Genomic DNA, 24,967 nt, shown 5'->3' with positions numbered 1-24,967 from the left:
TTGCCATCTTAGAACCAGAAAACCAAATCATACACTAAAAGTCAAACACCTACTATAACATATTTCAATTTTATTACAAAAAATATTATTGTCATGATTTGTGTTCCAGTAGCGTATGTAGAGAGATGATTGCATTATAACTCACAAATAAATTCTTAGTTTTTTTATATTGTGTTGGGGTGTGTGGTTGTGTGTGTCTTTGGTGGGGGTGTATGTATGGTGGGGGAGTATGGTGTGTGTGTGTGTATGGTGGGGGTTTATGATGGTGTGTGCGCGGTGGGGTGTGAGAAGTTTATGAGGGGGTGTGGCTGTGTGTGGAGGTGCATAGGGTATGTTGGGGGGTTGTGTGGTGTTTGTGGGGTATGGGGGTGTGGCTCTGGAACACGCTGTCCTCTCTTGCAGTCAACGCAAGCAACACGGGGGCTGAGGTGCGTGTATCTGTGTATGTGTGTGTGTGTGTGTGTGTGTGTGTGTGTGTGTGTGTGGCTTGTGGGTGTGAGGGAGGGGTGTAGGGACCCCTCCCACACTCCCCCCACATGGTGGGCCGTTTGTTTCCCCAGCGCTCCCTGCACTCGTGGGGCACAGGAGAGAAGCCCCAGGCTCTGGAGCTGGATGCTTTCCCAGCCCCAGCCTGCTCCAGTGCCCCAGGAGTGCAGGGAGTGTGAGGGGAACATACAGCCCAGCAGGGCTGCGCTCCTTGCCCCCCTCACACCCACACGCTGCCCAGCCAAGCTCTGCACTGCTGCCACCCCCTGGGCGAGGGCTCTGCATTGCTTCCAGCCCCAGCCCTGGGCCGTATTTTACCTGCCTCTGAACTAAATAGTTGGAAAAATAGTTCTTTGCAAGCTTTCAGGCACAAACAACCTTCTCCAGGCATAGGGAAATTCTTCTGGTATTTGTGCCTGAAAGCTTGCAAAAAACAATTTTTCCAACTATTTAGTTGGTTTAATAAAAGATATCACATTCACCCAAAGAATCTTGTCTGCCTATGTCCTTAGGCCAATACTGCTACAACCAACAACCCTGAAGCATGGGACCAATTTCACCTGGAATTTATTCACACTTGAATTGGGGGAAGGGGGGGAAAAGAACTTGGACCTCCTAAGGAGCTGATATCCCTAGCTCTGGGATGAATTCTGTAGATTTCTGGACATCTGCTGTGGGCTGAGGTATTTTTGCAGAGACCCAGTATTCCTCTGACCTCTCACCTTGGCTAGATCACAGTTGTATTGCCTATGGAGTCATGCTTCTCTTGGTGGGACTTTCCATAGACAGAGTTGGCAATGTATGAAAACAAATGCTGAGTCATTTACATGATTCATCACAGCATGCAAATATACCCTCATGGATTCAAAATACCAATGGATACTACAGTGCAAACTAAACCTTTACTGCATTTTTCATTCTGTTATAGCGCAATACAGGGCTGGTGCAATTGGAAGGGTGTATCTAATGAACAGTCCAAGCTCTCTGTTCCCATCTGATATAATTATGAAACTGAGAGGGTACTATGCAAATTCTGCAATGGATATTGTAGAGGTAAATATGACATAAAATCAACAGTCAGAGCTATAGAAACATAACTCACTTCAGTCTTTGGGATTTAATGCTACCACTTAACCCTAGCCCTGGGTGGGAGAAGATGCAGAGGTGAAAGTTTGGGGATGGTTATTATTTCACTTGTCTTTGGCCTTTACAGCCTTCATGGCCTATAGACTCTGACAAAAAGTGATATGAAGGTATTTCATGTAGAATAAAATGCAACCAAAGAAAAAAAATGTTAATTGAAGATCTCTCCCCATCTCTGATCTGGAATTGGATAATATGTAGGGTGCAGTTTTAAAGTTTTGGGGAGTCTATTGTTGTTTTTTATCTTATGGATTGTTTGTTTTTGATTTTAAGCTGCCCTGAACCTTTCTCGACAGGGTGGGATACATTTCTAAACAATAATAATAGTGCACGTCTGCACTGCTGCTCTAACTCCAGCAAGTCTAGGCATTTAAATTAGCTGGTTCAGGTACTGGAGCTCAGAGCAGGCAAGCCACTCAACTTCCCAGGCACGTTTTGCAGTTCACACTGAGTTCCACACTGCTGTGACTATACTGCTAGGAGTGCCTGAGTAAGCTAACTTAAAACTAGCCGTCTGTTATTTTTGCAAGCATGACTGCAATGTAGACGTACCCTTTTTAAAAGGTCACCTTAAGCATTTACCTATATTCTTTAAATTAAGTGTATTACTAGATACATGAAATTCCTTTGCTCTCTATAGATTACTGTGTTGGATTCATTCCTGTCTAATTCTGTTTGTTTCATGTAGGTGGCTCTCCAGTCACAAGGCCTAACTGATATTATCAGGGAGCACAGCATTCCCTTTGATAAATATGCCACACACACATATCTGAAGGAGTTGGGGAAAAGTGTAAGTGTGCTTATTCTTTTCCTCAGTTTGAAATATGTTACACACAGCACCTACAGCCTTACCCAGACAAAATTCCTGTTGTAGCATCACTGAAATGGGAACTCATATGTGGTCACATCCTCAAGGTTGGATCCAAATTTGTTCATACAATATAGTGTATTAAGCAGCTTTTTTTCCTAGCTTCCAGGATGGAAGGAATTGCCTCCTGAAAACCCAGTGGTATCAGCCTATTTAAAAATATTTGGCTATGAGATTGTATATGGTGATGTGGACACAAAGTTCATCCAACAGACTCTGAAGGTATTGATTTTCCCTTATTTATCTATTTTGGCAGCTGCTCCAGAATTTCATTTCCCTCCATGTACCTACCTGGACCTTTGTTCCTTTATAGACTCTGATTAACCCATCAGACAGGCATGAATTGTTGAAGAAAATGATTAATCAAATCCAAAGGGGTATTGAAGGACAATGGGCACTGCCAGTACTGACAGGAGAACTTCGTTATATTGTGCCTACCTGTGTTGGCCTGCCCCTGGAATATAGTTTATACAGCACTGGCCTGGTACATGCTACAGCTGATGGTGAGTTTTGAAAGGTGTTGTTTAATGTTTTCACCCAAACCTGGCTAGGAATTCCTAAAGTCAAATCCCCATTCTAAAATTAGATCCCTCTGCAGTTTTGGCAAGTTATCCAGCTTACCTGTCTCAGGTTCACTCTACAATATGATGATAATATTTAACAGCTTCAAAGAATTAATTAGCTGGGGACAAATCCTGTCCTGCATATATCTGTGTAATTCAGTTTCAAGAACAGTAAATTTGTCCCTTACTAATAGTACAATTCTTTTTCTGTCTTTTGCAGTTGATGTAAAGATGTCCCCTCCTTTATCTGGCAATTTTAACCCTTCACAGTTATTTGAAGCCAATATTCAACTTCAAACTAACATCAATCCAAGGTAAAAATAACTGCTATATTTACATTCGTTGAGAGAGAAATATTTTACTGGGATTATGTTTTGTGGACATGTCTATAAGGTGCATCTCTACCTCACCACCTTTGTGGACCTGCACCACCGGTGAACTTTATCATTGCAAATCCAGCTGCAGAGACCCATACAGAACTGCCATAAAATAGTTATAGACTAGCATTTCCATACCTCAAAATGACATTTTAAGGGTGTTACCTCAGAAAATTGTAAGGCTAGCAGTGTGTGCTGAATCCATACTCAGAAGCTGGGATTCTCTTATTCCCAGTTAAACTTCTGTTTTGTCCCTGAAGGGCACCAGATACTGTACATTAAAGTCATGTCATTGTTCTACATAAATATTTTTAGTAGTGCAGAACTGAATCTGGTCATAATGGGTCTTGGGCCAGGGTCACTTTGGAAGGAAGAAAGAAGAATTTTTTTTTCTGGAGCAGGCTAAATTTATTTTTATTTGTTAACAAGATTGGCATCTTTTTGAAGCTGTTTCAGTAGTTTTCAGTCCTGGGATGATGGATCTGTGATGCAGAGGGCAAGTTAGGAGATCAAAGGTCTGTGTTAAATTTATTTATCACATGACCCTCCAGCACATCTATGGCTCTGCAACTTGTCACATGAATCTAACATCCCTAGATATGGTATATCTCTTTATCCATGCATAGATGGCTAGATCAATATTGCTTGTCAAAGCTGTTGACCCTCAGATATATTCTGAGAACCATAAAGGTTTGAAGAGCCAGTCACACCAAAATTAAATCATCACAAACATAATGTAGATATATTTTAATAGCAAATTTAATAGAATACAGTTAAGATATAAATCACCAACCAGCACAGATAATACAAATCAAGCAAATTATATATTGTATATAATTATATATATATATATAAAGTACATATTTATTTAAAGAAATAAGTAACATTGAGTAAATTTGAACTTAATTTCTCTAACTCCTAAATTTAAAAAAGAACAAACAAACAACCTTCTAACAGGTAGTCAGCTTGTTTGGGGGAAAAGACTTTTCATCTAGGTTTCAAATTCAGTTTTAAAAGAGTGCTTGCCTTAGCTCGTCTGTAGATGGGCTCTTCAGCAAGAATCATAGTTCAAGGCTAAAGAGCAAACATTCTGAGATGAACCCAGATTTTTATACTCTGTTGCCTGGCTCAATATAAAAAAATGTACTAAATTAGGTTAAAAAAACCAAGCATTTCTAATAGGTTTTACTCTAATTCATATGCGTATGTTTATTTTTATTCCATATCTGAACTATGTTTAGTCTAAAATTAGCTTGTCCAACATCAAACCATTAATTGTACTCAAGGTGCCTTGTAGCCTTTTTTTTTAATGTTTCTTGAATTTTCTAAAACAATTCACACCTTGTGACATCCTCTGGTTTAATTATCTCCTTTGCCTCTTCTTTTCTTAGCTAAACTTTGGTCAAGCAAATGCTATACCATAACACCATTAAAATGCTGAGAGCCTACTATAATCTACAAAGTAAAAGCAAACTCTGATCTGGAACATCTTTTATTTAAAGGGAATTCTGTATTTCAAAGTATGATTGCTGGCTAGATATATGTTCATTTATATAACCATGCATGTTTGTGTTTCCACTCTCTTTCAGAGTATATACACGCACTATGGCAATGATGGGCATCAATACACAATACTTTCAGAGTGGGCTTGAATTTCATGCTGAGTTCCTTGCCAATATCCCACTGAAATTTGATACCAGATTAAACTTGAAAAGTAAAAATTTTAAGCTTGAAACCAATCCATGTCACCAGGAGATGGAGCTAGTTAGCGCAAGGTACAACAGTTATATTTTGTGTGTTTCCTTTGAACACTTCTGTACTAGTGACTGTGACTTTCCTATTATAATATGAAAAATATGCAGCTGTTTTCAAAGATTTTGCTGAATTATGACCATTACATAAAGCTTAATATTCTTTTTGTGAATAAGAAAGTTGAGAAGAAGGTCCACAGTTGAAACCACAGACTGAAAATGACCTGCCACTAAGTCTGGAGTCAACAGTGAAGGATTATCCCCTCAATACATATCAGTTTATCTCAGGAGCTTTTCTGGGGCCTAGGGAAAAGAGGTAACCTCTAAAATAGCCAGATCCCAACCACATAAGGCAGTACCGAGGATAACTAACACTTTACATTTAACTAGAAGTAGATAGCAAACCTGGATAACTAACACCTTATATTTAACTAGAAGTAGATAGGAAACCCCTGTAGCCCGTAGAACAAAAGGTGTTACGTGCTTTTCACTTAGCAAGTAAACTTCTGAATAGAGTTCAAAGGCAGCTCTAAATATAATTGGTTATGCTTACACAGTCTGGATGTGGCAAGGGCCCCAAAGAGGGAAGGCAAGGTTACCCCAGCCTTTCACAGAGAAATAAAGCATCCCCCATGTGAAAACCAGGTGATTGAGCTAGTTAGTGCAGTTATATTTTGTTTGTTTCCTTTGAACACTTCTGTACTAGTGACTGTGAATTTCCTATTATAAAATGAAAAAAATACAGCTGTTTCCAAGGACTTTGCTGAATTATGACCATTACATAAAGCATAATATTTTTTTGTGCACCATGCTTAGTACAGATTTTGTATAGCAAATTCTACTGGTGAGTTGTTTCTCCATCATTTAATGGCCAGGATCCTGAGGTCCATGCTAAGATAGTGAGTTCAATGAGCAATTTACTTCTGTTAGGGATGAAAGAGGTGGTCCAATGTATTTTGGGTGGCTAAGTGCAAGGTAACTCATGGAGTAGTTGCCATTGTTGCATAATTCTTGATCAAAAATGTGTCCTGAGCTGCACTCAGCAGGGAAATGAAATTCTGCTGTGATGGGCCACTGGAGAGAAGTTCCACAGTTGAAAACATAGACTGAAAATGACCTGCTACTAATTCTGGAGTCAACAGTGAAGGGTTATCCCCAATACATATCAGTTTATCTCAGGAGTTTTGCTGGGGCCTAGGGAAAAGAGGTGACCTCTAAAATAGCCAGATCCCAACCACATACGGCAGTACTGAGGATAACTAACACTTTATATTTAACTAGAAGTAGATAGGAAACCTGGATAACTAACACCTTATATTTAACTAGAAGTAGATAGAAAACCCATGTAGCCCGTAGAATGAAAGGTGTTATGTGCTTTTCACTTAGCAAGTAAACTTCTGAATAGAGTTCAAGGGCAGCTCTAAATATAATTCATTATGCTTACACAGTCTGGATGTGGCAAGGGCCCCAAAGAAGGAAGGCAAGGTTCCACAAAGAAATAAAGTATCCCCCATGTGGAAACCTGACAGTAGAAGGGAGTCCCCATATGGCCTAAGATCTTGAACATCTTTTGAAAAGGACAGAGGGACTCCACCAACAGACAAACCAGCAAGAGTTTTATTTCCTTTTATTTCCTCAATTACTTTCTTCTTCCAACCAGCATGACCTATATCACTTCAGGACTAAACACAGCAAGGGTGAGCAAAACCAGAATAAAGTAGTTGAGTGGTTATGCTATTTATAAATCATATAACACATCTGTTCTTGCAGGACTAAAGTTTATGCTATGTCAAGAAACATCCAAGAGGTAGATTCACCTAAGCTATCCTCTGTTCTACCAGAGAAAATTGGGCCAGATATCTCAGAGCAGCACTTCAAGTCAGCAGAAAGTGTGTCAAGAGACACTGCTGTGAAGGTAAATAACACTTCTCAGTTTTTACTTTGTGGACACATCTACATGTGCAATTAATGTGAAGCAATAAATTCCAGGGCTTAGTGCTCTGGAGTTTATTGCTCCCAGGCGTGCCGTTTGAATGTGTACCTGGGACCCCAGCACATTGAGCTGGGTCAGAGCATCTCTGGCTACTAGGGGGCCCCAGGAGTCAACCTGCAAGCTGGGGGCTGCTCCCTACCAACTCAACGTGCTGCAGAGGGGCTGGCTGGGGCATGAGGGTACTCCAGTGCTGGGCTAGCTGACAGGCATCTCTACACTGAAGTACCCTCATATCCCAGCCAGCTGGGGCAGTATCTAAATAATACTTGTATTTACAAGTACTATCTTGTTTCAGAGTTAGTTTACTCCAGCCTCTTAAGGGCACACGTGTAGACGTGTGACATTTACTATAGAGCTAATTAGTCTACTCTGCCACTAAACGTCTCATGTAGATGCGCCTTGTATGTGCTAGATAGATAAGAACCTGATTTTCCAAAGTGCTGAATATCCACAACTGTAACTGAAGTCTGGGGAAGATTTAGATGTTAAATTTAAACAGCTACAGGATAACTTAATTCAATTCTTAGAATCAACTTGCACTTGTTATGAATGCAAGATCTGGCTCTTTCTTTACAGTGGTGGAAAAACAGTGGATCCATAGGATAGACACCTCTCTCTTTCTCTTCCCAGTACTCCACAGACAGGCTTTCCAGAGGTATCAAACATATGGAAGCAGTGGTTTGCAGGCAAAAGAAGGGAATGTTGAAGATAGGATGTTTATTTTTCTTCCCTAGCCCTGTGCATAATACAATATAACCCTAGGTTCCTTTCATAGCATGCCCTGTATACTTGGGATTTTCTTTTAAGGTAAAGCTCTAGGTCAGCTGCTGGCTTAGGAGTGAAGGCAGTAGAAATCTAATGGAAGCAAGAAGGAGTTCTGCTGGATCTAAACTGATAGAAAGGCATAGATTCCTCCTACACACATAACCCACATCTTTATGAAGAGTCCTGTATGATCTGTGACATTTGATGGCATGATGGCTGCCTGTTTTGTGGGTGTGCTGTAGGGAGGAAGCAGGGAAATAACCTCTATTACAGAATAATGTTGTGGGAACTCCAGAAGGGCATCCTTGAATGTTTTTTCTCTCTGTACTTCCTTACTCAGGAAAATCCCCCAGTGACCTCAGCATCAGTTGGTACTGAGAAGAGATGTTCAGATTTTACCCATTACTTGCAAAATGCTTTATCTGCCATGTTTCTTCCTAATACAGCAAAGATATGCTTCTGATATAATAGTCAAGAAATACTCCCGTGGTTCTGAAGAGGAGCCTTCCTCCAGAACAGGAAGAAGATATCATACACAAGTCTTTTGTGGCAAATTACCTGCTTTGGATTGCCAAGTCTGTCTTAATATAAAATCACAGGATTCTACTTTCTTAAGAAATACGTATCTGCACAATCTAGTTGGAGAGCATGAAGTCAAATTAATTTTGAAACCAGGTACAAAACAAAGCAAGTAGTTTTTTGTTTATTCTTCTTGGTGCAGCTGGATATCCCCTAATGCATGTACTTGGTGTGTAGTCCATACAGATGCTGTTGTTGACAAAATACAGCTGGAGATTCAGGGAGGATCCAGAGCAGCTTCCAAAGTGATCTGGCTGGTAATGCCAAAATCCGAGGAGGAAGATGACTCATCTCTAGATGATGAGGTTCAAGCTAAACTGAAGATGTTCCTAGGAATTGAAAATATATTCAAGGTAAGTTAACTTTGGCATGAAATGCAAGATAATTGGGTGAAAAAAATCTCCCATTCAGCCTAATAAATACACAGTCTAAAAGAATGAGATGGAAAGTCTGCTGAAAGTGCTATTTGATTTAGTTGGCACTACAGTATGTTTATTTTCTAATAGTATTTCCTGAAAAGATGAACTCAGATAGTCTGAGTTTGTTCAAATAAAACGAAAGGAAAGAAGAGTTAAAAGTCTACTAGAATCCAGAACTATTCAGTAGGGGCATAGCTAGATATTTCAGTGCCCTGTGTTTCCCACTGCAGTATCATTCATTTGTAGGTATAGGGAGTCTGAAATAGTTGTGTGAGAGGATAAAGTGGGAGAATATGGTGGAAATAGAAGCAGTGTCGTCACTGGGGATAATGTTTTTTATAGCTTGTAATCTGTTCTCACAGGGGATGTTGGTTGTACAGAGACATGGCATCTATGGTAGATAATATAGTGTTAACTGGAAACTTGTCAAAGGAGCCCAGTTTCTTAAAAAAATATGTGGTGTCTTTCAAATACCTGGCAGCTCCAGTGGCATACAGGAATAGGATAGTCAATGTAGCCAGAAACTTCCTCCATAATGCCAGAGAAAATGGGATAATCCTTGATTTCTATGACAAGGAGCCATGCAATGATCAACCTGCCACAGACTGAGCCCATACACAACATAAAAAGGACAGCTCCTGGAATTTGCCTGAGGGCTGTAGCCCCGCTCTCGACCTGTATATAACCTCTGTGCCCACTCTGAGATTATAGTATAGTTTGCCAGGTTTGTGGCTCTTGGGTAACCCCTGGCCTAGGCTCCTGAGAGGTGGAAGCATACCTGTGCTTCCAGAAGTAGTATCATTAAAAGGTCATTTAATTCCTTCTGGTATTGTGCTAGGGGTCCTTGGTCAGGAGGGTCTAAAACTTCATGTTGGAAATTTGTCTCCTGGATTCCTTTATGTATGCTGTTTTGTCCATGGCGATTGTAGTGCCCACTTTTCAACCTGCTGTATGATAATATTAATGGGGGGGGGTGGGGGGGGGGTTGAGGCTGAGTATGGCTCTCTTTTTCACAGAACTGAGGTTGTAATAGAGCATTATTTTTCTGGCAATCTTGGAGCAGGCACAGAGGTTATATACAGGTCTAGAGATGGAAACAGGTTATATATACAGGTCCAGAGTGGAACTGCAGTCTTCATGTGATTCCAGGAGCTGTCCTTCCTCTTATGTTGTGTGGCAGGTTGATCACTGCATGGCTCCTTGTCATGGAAATGTTTCCTTAGTCTTAAATACTAGAAGAAAGCCTTAAAATCTCTATGCACCTATAGCATATTGAGTTATGTAGTATAACAGGGAAGAAAGAAAGACCATGGAAGAGTACAAACACCTTAGCTGGGCTGAGTGTGTCAAAGAGTAAGTGTGTCAAGTCTTGTCAAAGACTAAGTGTGTAAGTGTGTCAAGCCTGGTATAAGTCTTCAAATTAACATTTGATTGGATTTGCAGGTTAGAAATTGGCGTAAACATCAACAGCTGAAGAAGCAGTCTGCCAAGAAGGTTAAAAGCAACATTGCCGAAATTCACATAGTCCCCACATCTACATCTCCACCCAGCTTGTCCTCCTCTTCCTCCTCCTATTCTGTAGGTGACAAACATAGCAATGCTCAAGACAAAATGTGGCAACCTAGAGAAGGGAAAGGAAACAGCAGCAGCAGTAGTAGTAGCAGTAGCAGCAGCAGCAGCAGTAGTAGCAGCAGTAGCAGCAGCAGCAGAAGCTGCAGCAGCAGTGAAGAAGATTCTCCTGAACATAAAAAGCAACAAGGAGGAAGTGACAAAATACTCAGGAGTTGTGGCAGTAGCAGCCAGGACCATGAATACTCCAAGAAGCAGGTAATTTATCCAGACTCCTATTGTAGTAGTACACATCACATTTCTGCTGATGAATGGATTTCTGTAGTTTGGTATCAAAAATCAGGAAATTATAATTCATTAACAATACAAGGCCAAATGCTACTCTCACAAGGATTCCCTTGACTTGAACAAGAATTATTCCTTGTAACTGAGGGCAGAATTAGGCCCAGACACTAAAGAGGGCCTAGCACAGTTTATTCTTACTTTCTAGATAATTATATATAGGATGGAAGAGAGAAACAGAAAAAATATAGATGTTTCTCTACTATCATTATGATATAGACTAAATGACCTAGTATACATCTTTAAAAGGTGTTTTAACATTTAAGTTATTTTTCATTTTTTAAATTCTTACCTTTTTTACCAAATGTATGTTGTTCAGTACATTTGTATGCAGTATCCAGAAAAAGTTCCCTTTGTAATATATTATTCTGTGTCCTGTTGATTTTCACAGGCATATCCAGAGATTTATCAGTATCGGTTCAGGTCAGCACAGCAAAAACAGGTACATTTTCTGCTTGGTGGATGCAGAGTTAAAATTGGTCTCATTCTCTACAGTGGAAGCAGGATTTGGGCTACAGAGAGGAATAACATGAAAATTACTCCTGGAACAGTTTTCTCTGAAATGTCTTGATACACCAGTAACTGAAGGACAATTTTTTTTCAATTTTGCAGTATCCAGGAAGGGAAGGCAAAAGAATCAGAGGTTATAGTAGCTCATCCCCTTTCACCTCTGGTTATTCTGAAAGTAGCGATGATGGTGGCTATGGAGCAGATGCTCAGGTTGGTGTGTCATTGAATAAGCAATACAAGTATATGAAAATCATGTCCACATTACCATGGATTTCCAATTATTCTAAAGTTTTGATTCTAGTAATAGAAAGAGACAGTGATTTATCAGCTCAACTAATACATAAAATATTACAGGTTTCTAAAGATAACTCCTTCTTGCCTATATGAAGGCAGGACAGAGTTACACTTTACAGACCAACTAATTCAGGGATGCATAAGTTCTAATAAGCAACAGCTCACTTTGTCAGATGCTGTAAGGTGCAACTCTACCTTGCCTTCATATACCTGCCTCAGACTAACACAGCTAACCACCTGACAGTGTGAAGGTAGTGTCGTTGGGTGTTTACTGAATACCACAATGTTCAAAGACTGACAAATGCTTCATGTTTTAACCATGTGGAATACTGTCACAAACCAACCCATGGGGGGACCCCCAAAAACCCCAGTTTCTCCCCAAAATGCTGCCACTTGCCCCAAGAAACCGACTAAGGTTGCCTTAGGATAGCTCCGTATCCCAGCATGCCTCAGCTCCATTGCCCTTATACTGGACCCTGCAGCTGAAATGAGGGAACCTCTGCCAGCTGTGGGTGGCCAACCCACTGGGTTACAAAAGAAATTATAGGTCGCCCTTTCCACGGAAATGGTTGACCTGGAATATTACTTTCCCAGAAGTCACTCATCCCACAGGCAATCAGTAAGGAGACAAACAACAAAAAGATGTATTATTGAAAGAATTAAGGAAAGAAGAATTAAGGAATAAAAGAATAAGGCAAGCAAAAATGACTACAGAAAAGCAAAACAAACAGTTTCCTACCCTCTCATTTGGTTACAGCTCAGCCCTCCTGAGAGACCTGTCAGTATCCCCAGAATTCAGTTTTCCTGCTGATTACACCAGCAACCAGCGTCACCGAACCCTCAAAGTCTGAGATTCTGCCCTAGTTAGTTTCCAAACCACCTGCAAGCCAGCCCCCCCTTCCATCAGCATTATTTGAATTGCCAGTGAGTCACAGACCCCTCCAGAAGTTTCTGCCCTCCCTGGTATTCCTCTGACCTGATGGGCCATTCCTCTAAGATGCCTTTGCTATAGAGGAGCTGATTTCCACATTACAAGCAGACAATGCTTCTAGGGCCCAACCCCTTCTGCCTATGTCTGGGGGAGCGGTGATTCTTCTTGCCCTTGAGCACTGGTTTTCAACCTGTGGTCTACACACTCCTGGGGGTCCGCAGACTATGTTTAAGGGGTCCATGAAAGAGGACCGTGATCAATCAAAAGTATCTGAATACCCACACTTACAAAGGTTTCACACCTCCATTTGAAAATGTTTAGGCATGCACAAATTAAAAGTTTGAAAAACGCTGCCCTCGAGTCACAATAGCAAGATAGATTTAACAGTTCCATGCATTCTTCTTCTTGACTAAACCATATCCAAAACTATAATAATGTATCAAAGCAGCATAACATAATCTTTACAGTAATATCAGTAACATAAATTAATACTGCATAACATGGACTTTCTGATGAAACTGCACATCAGTAAAACACAAACCTGCAAAACATAATGGAGTTAACAACATTAATTAACATTAATATTAGAGTTGCTTGCTCACCGTGAATGGCATGGTTGAACGAGCAATCCCATTACCACAAATGGAGTCACTTTGAAGTGCCATTTTGTGTGTGTGGAAAGGTAATAGCGATTTTAGGTTTGTGGGGTTGATGCACAGCAATTCCATCCAGCTTGACGGCCTGCTTTAGTCCTAACGTACACTCTGGAGTGTTTTTGTTGGCAGGTAGTTTAATTAATTTCAGTGACACCACGGGTAAAATGTTCAAAAACATCTAAGGGACTTTGGAATTCTAGTCCATTTTCAAAACAGAGGTAGGTACCTGGAGCCTATAGTTCATGGAGAGTTAGTGGGACACTAGGCTTTGATGTATAGTCCAGTACTATGCAGAATAAAGGTGACAGATATTGATCCTTGCTAAATGTAATGAAGTCTACAATATAAATCCACTGAACAGATCAATTTGTAGTCATAAATTGTTATAGTTTAAAAATGAAAACTTAAAATGTGTTTATGAAAGAAGATGGTTATTTCGGTTTAGTGCACAAAATAATTGATTTCAGTAGTTTTGACTGAATAAGGCAATCCTAAAGCTTGTTAACAGAGCTATTCTTTGATGGGTCAAGTTCCTATTCCTCATTTATTTTTGTTGCATTAAAAGTGCTCTTGTAAAAGATTCTTAAGTCATTTAGGGCTTGATTGTAGAAGTCAGTGGCCAATCCCATTGATCCCAATTGAATGAGATAAAGTACTTATAATGTGCCACTGTATATGATCCCATTAAGTGCTGTACGCCTGCTGTACAAGCCTATTCCTTTACAAACAAATTTCCTGATTAATGTATAGTGATTTATTTATAAAAATGTCCCAGCTTTTCTTTTCCTTTCCTCTTGTGATTTCAGCCTAAATTCTTGGGAGACAGAAGGCCACCAGTACTGGCTGTTATTCTTCGTGCTGCTCGAAATGACCGGAGGCTGGCAGGATTCCAGCTTGTGCTCTACTTGAATCTAAATTCCACAAGACCTAGGATGCAAGTATTTATGTCAAATATAACTGCACCAAGTAGATGGAAGTTCTGTGCTGATGCCTCAGTAATAAATTCTAATAAAGCAGCGGTGAGGTTCAAACGTTACCTGATCAACCATACACAAAGTATAAATATTCTAGTATGTTTTACACTGAAAATAAAGTAAGTATTTCCCTCCATTAGGGTTATCTAAAATGGGGTCAAGATTGCCGTGACTATAAAATTGCTGCAAAAATTGCAACTGGTCAATTTGATGATCGTCCAGCTGTGCAGATGAAGCTAGAGTGGCCTACTATCCCTTCAAGACTCAAAAGAGCTGAACGATGGTAAGATTTTACCCATCAGTTTCTGAAAAATCCACATTCAGCAAAAAACTTGGATCAGTCTGGAAGGTTTCTTGTGGGCAAAACTAAACAATAGGAAGGTGTAACAGGAAGCTTGTCACTTAAGAGGGGAAGAGGCTCCATGAGAAGCAGCCTGTAGGTGTGGCAGGGGCCAATGAAAGAGGCATCTGGCCAGAAGGGGGCTGGGGCTTGAAGCATACAAGCCCAGGACCTGAGCTGGGCAGGCAGTCTAGCCCTAGAGCCATGAGGAGAGGAGTTTCTGGGCAGCAGGGCTGCAGTGGAGCTCCTGAATAACATCTGGGCTGGGGGCAAGCATCCAGAGGTTTGAGAAAGGGACTAAGGGAAGGAAAGGAAGTCCCAGCTGGCCCTGAAGCAAGAGAGGGACCAGAGAGCTCGGAAGTTTACTGATGGGGTGAGTGTCAGCAAGGCCAGGAACTTCAAAGTTTGTAGCCTAGGAAGGATGAGTGTTGGCAAGGCCAGAGAGCATGAAGGCCTGTAGCCCAGGACGGGTGTGTGTAAACACTAACAGGCCTAGACAGCTCGTTGGCCCAGGATGCTCAATTTTCCTAGGAGCAGGGACAGGGCCTAGAAAGAGGGGCCGAAGACTGGGGGTCACAGCCAGAGACCACGGTGGGGCAAGCAGCCTGTAGTCCAAGAGGGGCAAGGACTGGGGCTAGGAGCCCATAGCCCAGGCGGGCCACATGTCAGCCAACATGAGTATCATATGTGAGGCATAGGTATGCTGTAAAGGGCAGCTGGAGCCCCAGAATTAGCCCTTAAGGCAGTGAGGACCTGTGTTCATGAGAAGAGATCTGACTTGGGGAGCCCTGGGGCAGGCTCCTTTTCTGAAAGTAACATTTCATCAAGGCATGGGGCAGAGTGCCCAAGAAAGGGCCGGGGGGGGGGAGTTCCAGGGGCATCACAGCCACCTTCAAGCCAAATTGTTACAGAATGTTTGGCGCGCGCACGTGTGTGTGTGCACGTGTGTGTGTGTGTGTTTGTGTGAAGTGGAGCACAACAGGGCCATTTGAAACACAATGTTAATTATATGCTAATTGTTAAGGGCAGTGTTGCAGGTGTGGGATTGAAATTACAAATCTGTTTTTTTAGTTATTTGAATGTACTGGTGTGCCTCACTTTCAGTGTTGACTCTCTTTAAGGCAGCCAAGCTATCCTTGTTCCTGACTGCTGTCAGGTGGCTTCCTGAGTGCTACTATGTACTCTAGCAGTGTTTGGTATTCTGAGACTGCTGCCTCCCCGCTTATGCCCAGCTCTGCACAATACCATGCATGGCTGTATGATAGACTTAGTGGCAGATGCCAAAGTTTTGGCCTTTACTTCATGAGTGTTTCCAACCTGAACAGAATTTTTTAAATAATCCCTTCAAGGAAGATCAATTAAGTCCCTTTATTCTGTTTCCCAGGGTTTACGAGCTTGTTCCAGGACTCACCTACATGTTCGGATTCTTCCAAAAGGAAGAACACAATCCCCCTCGACAGGCCACTCTGGTGATGGCTCTGAGTTCTCCAAGAACCTGCGATGTTGTTCTCAAACTACCAGACGTAAATATTTTACTGACTTTTTAAAAAACTTTTGCTAGAGCATTTTACCACTCATGAAATTGAAGGTTTATACCTTCGGCTTGAGCCACAATTTTTCCCCAATGAATAAAACCCTATGCTTCTGTTGCTTTCACGGTTTTGTTTTATAAAAAATATATCTCATAAATGACTGCTCTTCTCACTCCAAGGGACTTAAAAATAAATTGGTGTTCCTCCACAGAATAAGAACAATACATTCCTGTCCTCCCCAGCAATCACACCAAGAAATGATAGTTCTTACAGCATGCTTGAAAGGATGTGAGTTCAGGCTCCAGAGAGGCAGAACTTGTTTGCCCCTTATGTGACCAAGAATCATGACAGATCCTATAAACAGCCCTTTTCAAGTTGACCAGCCCCCACCTTGACTCTTTTCTAATCTTGATTGCAATAGTACAGGCAAGGACAGAGTTCATCTGTCAGGTGAACAGGTCCCAAACCAGTAGGGTTTTAGATGCTGTATCAATGAATATCAAGCCTTCTATTTTTTGCAGAGACTGTAGATGTGCCAAATAATGTACTGTTTTGCAGCTTAAAGAAATGAGGATTTCCATTCATTTTCACTTGTGAGCTAAGCATATATTGAAACTTAGACTTTGGAGTATAACATGGCTTTATCTGAATGTTATATAAAATGTTGCTTTCCCTCACACAATATACCTTGTATTTACTGTTGGTTTTATTTCCCCGATTCATTTTCAGGTCACAGTTTATGACAGAGCTATAAAACTCCCTGTGCCATTGCCTTTTAGTCCCCAGATATCAACCTCAGCACTACAGTACCCTGACTGGAATTTCCATTCTGTGCCATTCTCGGTCATTGGAAATCTTAAAGGTCAGCAATTCATCTACTTTGAAAACATGCACTCTAGAGACTCTGTCAATATCTACAGTATTTCTGACATTGCATGGAATTATTATGCATTCATTTAAAAATCAAATAGATTCCAAAGAATAGATGTAAATGTGTAATTAAAGACAGTGAGGTCATAGAGGTAAGAATGAAGGCAAAATTGTATTAACATTTAAATCTATTTGAATCCAGGTCAGAAATCAGGACTTGATTCTGTGCAATTGGGACTTCAGTGACAGTAACGAGAAATAGAGAATTTCCCAAATTTACACACATTATATTTTAGATTAAATATCTCTCTAGAAAATGACCAAATGACTAGTAATTTTGCGTGCCTCACCTTCTGGGTATGTACCATGAGCTGTGCTATTAAAGAGCAGTTGATATCACTTACATCCTGGCCAATCAATTAATTAATCTGCATTTTGAAGAAGTTACTTGCATATTAGTGGAACACTAAGTTCCTTGGTCATTTTCAATTAAAGGACCATATTCAGTCGTAGTGTAAGCAGGCACAAGTTTCTAAAGCTAGTGGATTTGCATCAGAGATACCAAGGGTTTTTTTCCCCCAAATCAGCATGGGGATTTGCATGCAGGGAAATCTCATTTAAATACATTGTCTGTCATTAAACTGCTGCCAGAAGCAGCGTGTGCTCAGCAGTGGAAACCAACTCAGAAGCTGATTGAATGCAGCCCACACTGAGCATGCAAGTAAAACATGTGGCCCATACTGGGCAAGCATACTGATGATAACCTACCACAAGGCTAAGTTAGTGCTGCAGCCCATCTGAATGATATATAATGCCCATTGTGTTCAGTCCCCCATAGCACCAACTCATTTTAAACTAATTTTTTAAACTTCCTCAACTACATTTTGACTTCCCCTTCAATCCCACAGCTGAGTAGCACCTTTTTTCCCATTTCCAGTGATTCCTGTTTCTTCACCAGCCTTAAATGTCTGGCAAGCACCACCAAACATCTGTGCAGATGAGAGGCCTCTTTTGGTCTGTCGCATGTGACTGGCATGTCTCCACCCTCCATGGCATGGAGCCAGACCAGGTGGCTACATGCCTTATCTACATATACCTTTTCGGAGGGTCCCAGAACTTGTAACAAGAACACCCAGTTCCGATTGCAAGTGGGGTGCTACTTAGCACATGGATCCTTTGTGTGGGGGTTATCTGGAGTACACATGCATACCGAACAGTGCTGAGCTGTAGGGTCACCATGACTTGAAGCGCTTTGCTGGGGCCCAGCTCAGTGAACTATGAGACATAGTATGAGCCTTTTGGCTTTAAGATCATATCATGCATAGTTTTTACCGTATCTGAGTAGGTATAAAGTGTAGCTCAAAAGTGTGTTTATGGAATACCTGTGTTGAAACTTGTGGCAGTTTCCAAAAAACAGGAAATGCATCACTTCTAGATGAATTAAGCTTGTAGGTACCCATAGTAATTTTAATGTTTGCAAATTACTACAGGTATGCTTGTTTCAAAGTCAGTGTTTTTGGTTCTGTGCATTTTGTTCATCCAGCACGTGCTCAGGGAGGGAACAGAACCTGGGTAGTGTCTGAAAGTAAGGGGGGGGAAGAAGTTGGTGGAGGGAGTAGAGGACAAGAGGGCCACTTGACCTCCTCCCCCCCAGCCACCATTTTCCCTGCAGTAGCAGTGGGGGGGAAATTAAAAATGTATACATTTTACATATATAGAATATAATTATTGGGGGGTGTCTTAAATTCAGGTCCATATTAGATTTGAGTAAATATGGTATATTTTGGACTAATGTGAGTACAACAGAGTTGGTTTGTTAATACAACCATGGGAACATACAGGTGCAATTCCTTGAAGTAAATCCTAATCAGAACTGATCAGAAAATTTCTCATAAAATGAGTTTAGTGAAAAATGGGGCTGGGAACATGACAATATGTGAAAGTGATTATTTTCTTTGGTTTGTTAACCAGCTCCAGTTAGACATAAATCATTATAATGCATAAATCCTTATAGCTGTCAAATACTCTGGTGTAACTCCACCTTCTAATGCAACTCATTTATGAATAGTAATAGTTAATGATGTGGCAATTACTAACCCTGTTGGGGAAATTCTGTCCTTTTCACTGTAGCAAGACTGCTAGAGTCAATAGGCCAAGTGAATAACATTGTGCCAGTGCAAATGAGAGCAGAATTCCTTTTGCAGGGTTTTAAATCATCACGTCTGCTCACTAGTTTGCAATAAAAAGCAAAGTTTTCTTCTCACACTGATGAAAGTCTGAAATTGTTTAATTTAATTAGGCTATTTTGCATTTATGGTGCAGAAATTGATCCAACACATTAAAAAGCAATTCTAAATTAGAAAAATTAAAATGTATAATGCTTGCTAACAGTGGGCATTTCCTTTTTCAGCACATTGTTCAATATCAAAAAATACGATCACAACCTTCAATGATGCTGTATTTAACTATTCAATGCCTGCAAATTGCTACCACATCTTGGCCCAGGACTGTAGCCCGGAACTGAAGTTCCTAATTTTGATGAAGCAATCTGAAGAGTCACCTGACCTTAAAGAACTCAATGTCAAGCTTGCCAGTCAGTAAGTAATTTCAAAGTATGTGACAATTCGGCCCTTGACACACTACTCTTAAAATGATATTAACTAGTTAATTACATCTTAAATTATAGCCAGGCCACAGTTTAAACAATTAATGGAGTCAGAATATCTAATAAGCCATAAAGTTGTTCCACAAAAAATCTGTAATAACTTTGTAATTGGTTCCTATCATGCCATTGATTGTGTGGCAAGGTGCACCCCCAAGGCTGGGAGTCCCATCAGTTGTGGGTTTCAGGCTGCAGCAGTACACTGCTACAGCCAGGGGGACAGCTCAGCTGATGAAACTCTAAGCCATGGGAGCACATGGTATGCCCTCAGACCTCGGAGCCCTATCACCTGAGGGGGCTCCTAGCTGCAAAAGCCTGATAGTTGCCAGTACAGGGAGACCCCTCATGATGAACAATAAGGCACAATGAGATCTGCTGTGTGATTCACATAGTTGCATTTCCTGCCATGCGTGTGTGGCATGGCAAGAAGCACAATTGTGTGGATCACGCATCCTATCCTATCACATCTTTACCTGCACATCTGGCAGGGGCCTTAGATAACAAGGTAATTACATAGTAATCCTCTGTAAATCTGGGGATTAGATGATTAAAGGACATTTGTAATGGAACAGAACTCTCCCAAAGTCAATTGAAAAACTCCTATTTCTTATTAGGATCTTTTTCTTAGGTTTCTTATCTCTTGATCAGTCCTTTCAATCCAACGGAAGTCCATAACAATCAGGAATCTCCATTGTTGAGGAGCTGCTCATGAAGCAGTGGATGTTAACTGTTTGAGCCCAATTCTTAGTGATTTGATTATAAAGCCAGCAGAGACTATTGTAATCATTTAGCTGGCCTCTCTAGTAATTAGTACAACATGACAATCTCAGCAGAAACGATGAGACGTGAATGTAGATGGAAACTGAGTTATGCTTTCATTTTAGAAAGGACAGTTCCCTTACTCCAAGCCTAATGGCCCAGGTTTTACCAAGTCAGTTTGGGATACACTGTATCTCATATTACCCAGTAACTTTGCAGAATACCTGATACAAAAGCGTGATATTACTGTGTGATCTTGTATTTGACAATTGCCTAGACCAAGAAATATAGGAAACACTCTTTAAGGGGAATAAAGAAATTTTGATGTGAAAATTTTCATCACCATTCTTGAAATCACTGATGGGTTTCCCCAGCTGCAGTATATTGATGGGGTAGCATATTCCATACCTGTCTGGTGACAAAGTAAAAGGATGTGCCTTCTAAGGTCACTGGTATAGCAGTTTGGGTTCTTTTTCCATTCCCTGGTCATTTCATGTATTTGGACAAAGCTCCTCTGGCTACTGATATTTTTATGAAGCAGTGGGCACTGTCTGGGGTTCTCTGCTCAATCTTTCCTCCTAGTACCTTGTTTTACACCCTTAAACATGCTCCCAGGCCTCTTTTCAGTATTATTTTTTGTCATAAGAAATTATTTCCTTTTTGTGTCTTATGGTCCTTCCCTTACCTGAAAGACAGGCCTTTAACTTGGTAGGGGAGGATTCTGACCTACTAGAAGTCAGATAGGCTAGTCCATTTCAGAAGTGGTGACATTTTTTTGTTTAATGTTTGAAGAGGTGACCAAACCTGAAGTTATTACTGATCATTTGTATTTTGAAGTTGTACTTTTACATAGAATCTGGTTGGGGTGTTTTGCTTCAGTGAGAGATTGAAGGATCTTGGAACATGACACAATGAAAGCCACAAGAATTGCATGTTGTGTGAACTGAGTAACACACAAAAAACCATATCTTCGATTAAATTCATTTTTCTTCTTTTTAAAGTGAGATTGATATGTATCCTTCAAATGGACATGTCTGGCTGAAGATAAATGGTGTTCAAGTCCCAAAAGATTATGTTCCATACACATCTAATTCTGGTAGGTGACATGATATATACATTGTATTGCATCCTCTTTGCCAGCTGGGTTAAGTAGTAGTATCAATATTCTGCTTAAAAAAACAAGTGTATTACTATAGACTCATGGACAGGATTTAGGGAACAGGAATTTAGGAATTTGGTCCTGAAGGCTTCAATCAAAGTAACGTTTGCTCAACTGGCATGAGTCATGGCAAAGCTGCTTGCACTAGTTCAGTCCATAATTGGGGATATGCAGAGGAACAATGGTGGGACAACATACAGGGCAAACATTGCTTCATTTGCACATCACATATGCTATTTTTTGCTCTGGCTTCGCATAGGAAGACAGCAATAAGGATGAACGAAAAATGGGTTTCTGGCTTTGCATATACTTGCACAGATGTACAGCAGCTACAGTGCCTTGGTAAATCACAAGCCAGTGCTGTGGATGTGGTGTACCAATTGCTCATTCTACCCCCTCCTCAATGAATAATATTTCATCAAACTTTTCAGCCAGTAGAGCAGACTCTTTCTGGCTAAGTCCTGGTGAAACTGTGTGTGTTAAAATCAGTGGGTACTGGTACCGAAAGTCTGTTTCAGAGAAAAGTCGTTTTGCTTTTGTGTTGCAGAAGCGTACATGCTGATCACCAGTGAGAAGGATGGGTATTTAATAAAAGCCACAGAGCACGGCATAGATAGACTTTATTTTGACGGACATACGCTTGAGGTATTCCCCCCCACACCCCATTTTGTCAATATTTTAATGTTTATAAAATAAGCATTTCAATGAACCTTTTGTTTTTTTTTCCCCCTGAAGATTCAGGTTGCTTTCTGGATGGCAGGAAAAACATGTGGCATTTGTGGAAAATATGATGGTGAAAGGAAACAGGAATATCAGATGCCTAGTGGATATGTAGCAAAAGATGCAGTGAGCTTTGCTCAGTCCTGGGTTCTCTCAGAAGACCCTTGTACTGGAGGTATTAAGATTCTAATACATATCAATTGATTAGCTTTTAGCATAGTTGTCATGTTTATATAGATAGATGTGTTGTAGTGAATAGAAATAGCAGAGGTGGACAGTGGAGTAGTTGCCAATTTGCTTCTGGACTTGCTTTTCCACTATCAGTGTGGTTATGTCCACAGGCAAAGTAAATTATTTTTTCTGAGATTGTGAGCTCATTGTTTGTTTCACCGTTACACCGACTTAGTTTTTATTACGTAATGCATGTGTGCCTCAGGTCATGTTATAAACATGAAAGCCATGGTGCAATGTATGTCAGGGAAGAGCTAGTAAGTACTCATGAAAAGTAGCTACTTCCTTTACGGCTTACAGAAGACTTTGATTTGAGTTGATACTCAGCATGTGCAGAAGAGAAGTCTTGATGTCAAAGCCAGAGATGTCTACAGAGTTTAGGTACTTGTAGGCTTCAGAAGCAACTGGTTCAATATGTCTGACTCTCTTCCCATTTAAATCAATAGCAAAACTGCCACCAGCTTCAGTTGAAATAGACTTGGTGTATTCATTGACTTCCTTCAATTTGATTTAATTGAATCAATCAACATAATCAACCAAAGCTGGAGAAACTTACAGGGTTGTTGGTTGTAGCCATGTTGGTCTAGGGACATAGGATGGGAAAGTTCTTTGGGTAGATGTGATCTTTTATTAGACCAACTAAGTAGTTCTTGGTTGTAGCTGTGTTAGTCTAAGGAGAAACATGTATGCTTTCTAAAATGGCTTTAAAACAATTGTCTTGTAGCCTGTAAACTGCAACGCATGACTGTCAGAATTGAGAAGCCAGTTGGTTTTGAAAAACAGATCTCAGAATGCCGTTCGGTCGAGCCAGTTTTACGCTGCGTAAAAGGTTGCTCAGCCACCAAAACTGTTCCCATCTCTGTTGGCTTCCGTTGTGCGCTAGCTGGTAAGTCTACATAAGCCATATCTGGTCAGCAGGCTCCAGCCTGTTTGCTCAGCCAGCATGTCCAGCTCGCACTGTTAAGACTCCCAGGAGTTAGCACCCCCCAGCTCCACAGCTGTAGGAAGGAGAGCAGCCCCCTCCTGCCACATGGCTGTTCCAGATGTAGACAGTTTGGCAAGAAACTTTGGGGGGGGGGAGGGGGTAAGGGGCAGAGACACAGGCAGATCTAGAAAGGGGAGAGATGGGGTGAGGTGCATCAGCACCTACAAATGCACTATTGTCTCCCTTTAAAAAACAGAAGTGACAATTTTTGCCTGATCTAGCACCAGAAAGAAGTTTAAAGCTGGGACCAAACACAATTGCAGGCTGCAGACAGCTTAAAAAGTGGCTGATCTGATAAAAATATGACCCCTCATTGAATGAGGTATCAGATAAAGACATTTCAAAATGTAGCATCTTTTGTAATTTGTCTGGGAAGCTCCCACTCTGTGGCTGTTTTCTGACTGGCAGGGGAAAAAGGGAGCAGTAGGCATTCAGTCTGTGGGGGAGGGTCCAGCACCAGCTGGGGAACCCCAAGAAGAGCTTCCCTCTGCTGCCTCCCCCACCCACTGGTACTGTGAGAAGAGCAGCGCTGGCTGTTACTGTGGCATGCTGGATTCCCCTTGCCCTGGGACCAGCAGGACCTCATGTCTTGTCCAGTATAACCTGTAACTCAGATGCTTGCAGAAACGCAGAGTTGCAGCCAGGAGCCGCACTGCTGCCTGCACCCAGCACGTCTCACTCTTAGGGTTGCCAACTCTATCTGAATCTATTCTGGGAGGTTTCATCACGTGACACAACATTAATGACTGATCTACTGTATTGAGTAGACTTTATGCCAGAGAGGCAAATGCACATTACTACTACATTTAAAAAACCCACTGGACTGCTGAATAAACTGGATTTAACATTTAACTGAATGAACGCCCTATCGTGTGCCTGCGGGGCGACTCTCTGCAGTCTCCTGGGGATTTATATCTAATTCCTGGGAACTCTAGGGCAATCCTGGGCGGTTGGCAACCCTATCTACTCTCCCAGGCGCCACTGAAGCAAAATAAAGCCAGGGCGGGAAGTAGGAGCGTCCCCGCTCACCCCCCATGTTCTTCACAGACTCTCACACCAACTCCGCCGAGCTGCAAAACGCGCCTGAGGACCTGCAACAGCGCGTGGACACTCACGAAGCCTGCGCATGCGCCCGGCTGCGCTGTCCGACCTGACCCTGCCCCGCGCGGAACCACCAATCACGCGCCGCGGACCAGCTTCGCTCTGGCCGCCCAATAAATTGCTGTGTTTGACAAACACGTGTTGTCTGCGCGTTTGTGTCCCGCGAGTGCTCGGGGGGCGGTTTGTCCCTTGTCCCTTCCCGTCGTACGGCCGAACGGGCGCCGAAGGCATGAGGCTGCTGCGGGGCGCCCTCCCGCTGCTACTGCCCCTCGTGGCGCTGCCTTTGGCCGCTGCCGCCTGCCCCTGCAGCGACCCCGACCTCTGCCGCCCGGTCCAGGGCGCCCGGGACTTCGAGGTGCGCGCGCCGCCGGGCTCCGCGCGCTGGGGC

General features: G+C 41.7%; 2 protein-coding genes across 2 annotated transcripts in view; both read left to right on the top strand.

Moving 5' to 3' along the window:
* Positions 1–23,549, top strand: part of LOC109305329 (vitellogenin-2-like) — a 34,837-nt gene extending 11,288 nt beyond the window's left edge. The window contains exons 14-34 of the mRNA XM_019528332.1: positions 1,415–1,539; positions 2,318–2,419; positions 2,600–2,719; positions 2,811–3,000; positions 3,281–3,374; positions 5,027–5,212; positions 6,959–7,103; positions 8,393–8,621; positions 8,703–8,878; positions 10,388–10,771; positions 11,247–11,297; positions 11,468–11,575; positions 14,053–14,265; positions 14,361–14,503; positions 15,945–16,083; positions 16,822–16,954; positions 19,373–19,559; positions 21,385–21,479; positions 22,090–22,187; positions 22,278–22,437; positions 23,218–23,549. Of these exons, the coding sequence (XP_019383877.1) occupies positions 1,415–1,539; positions 2,318–2,419; positions 2,600–2,719; positions 2,811–3,000; positions 3,281–3,374; positions 5,027–5,212; positions 6,959–7,103; positions 8,393–8,621; positions 8,703–8,878; positions 10,388–10,771; positions 11,247–11,297; positions 11,468–11,575; positions 14,053–14,265; positions 14,361–14,503; positions 15,945–16,083; positions 16,822–16,954; positions 19,373–19,559; positions 21,385–21,479; positions 22,090–22,187; positions 22,278–22,437; positions 23,218–23,393 (3,254 nt within the window). The 3' untranslated portion in view covers positions 23,394–23,549. The remainder of the gene's footprint in view (positions 1–1,414; positions 1,540–2,317; positions 2,420–2,599; positions 2,720–2,810; positions 3,001–3,280; positions 3,375–5,026; positions 5,213–6,958; positions 7,104–8,392; positions 8,622–8,702; positions 8,879–10,387; positions 10,772–11,246; positions 11,298–11,467; positions 11,576–14,052; positions 14,266–14,360; positions 14,504–15,944; positions 16,084–16,821; positions 16,955–19,372; positions 19,560–21,384; positions 21,480–22,089; positions 22,188–22,277; positions 22,438–23,217) is intronic.
* Positions 23,550–24,768: 1,219 nt separating this feature from the next.
* The window catches only part of CTBS (chitobiase), a 15,404-nt gene continuing 15,205 nt past the window's right edge, over positions 24,769–24,967 (top strand). Inside the window, exon 1 of the mRNA XM_019501527.1 lies at positions 24,769–24,934. Coding sequence (XP_019357072.1) covers positions 24,809–24,934 — 126 coding nt within the window. The 5' untranslated portion in view covers positions 24,769–24,808. The remainder of the gene's footprint in view (positions 24,935–24,967) is intronic.

The sequence above is a fragment of the Gavialis gangeticus genome, unplaced genomic scaffold (assembly GCF_001723915.1).
Source record: "Gavialis gangeticus isolate Ggan-Ray unplaced genomic scaffold, GavGan_comp1, whole genome shotgun sequence".
Classification (NCBI taxonomy): domain Eukaryota; kingdom Metazoa; phylum Chordata; order Crocodylia; family Gavialidae; genus Gavialis; species Gavialis gangeticus.
Note: the sequence above shows the minus strand (reverse complement) of the source record. Positions and strands in the feature narration are given on the sequence as shown.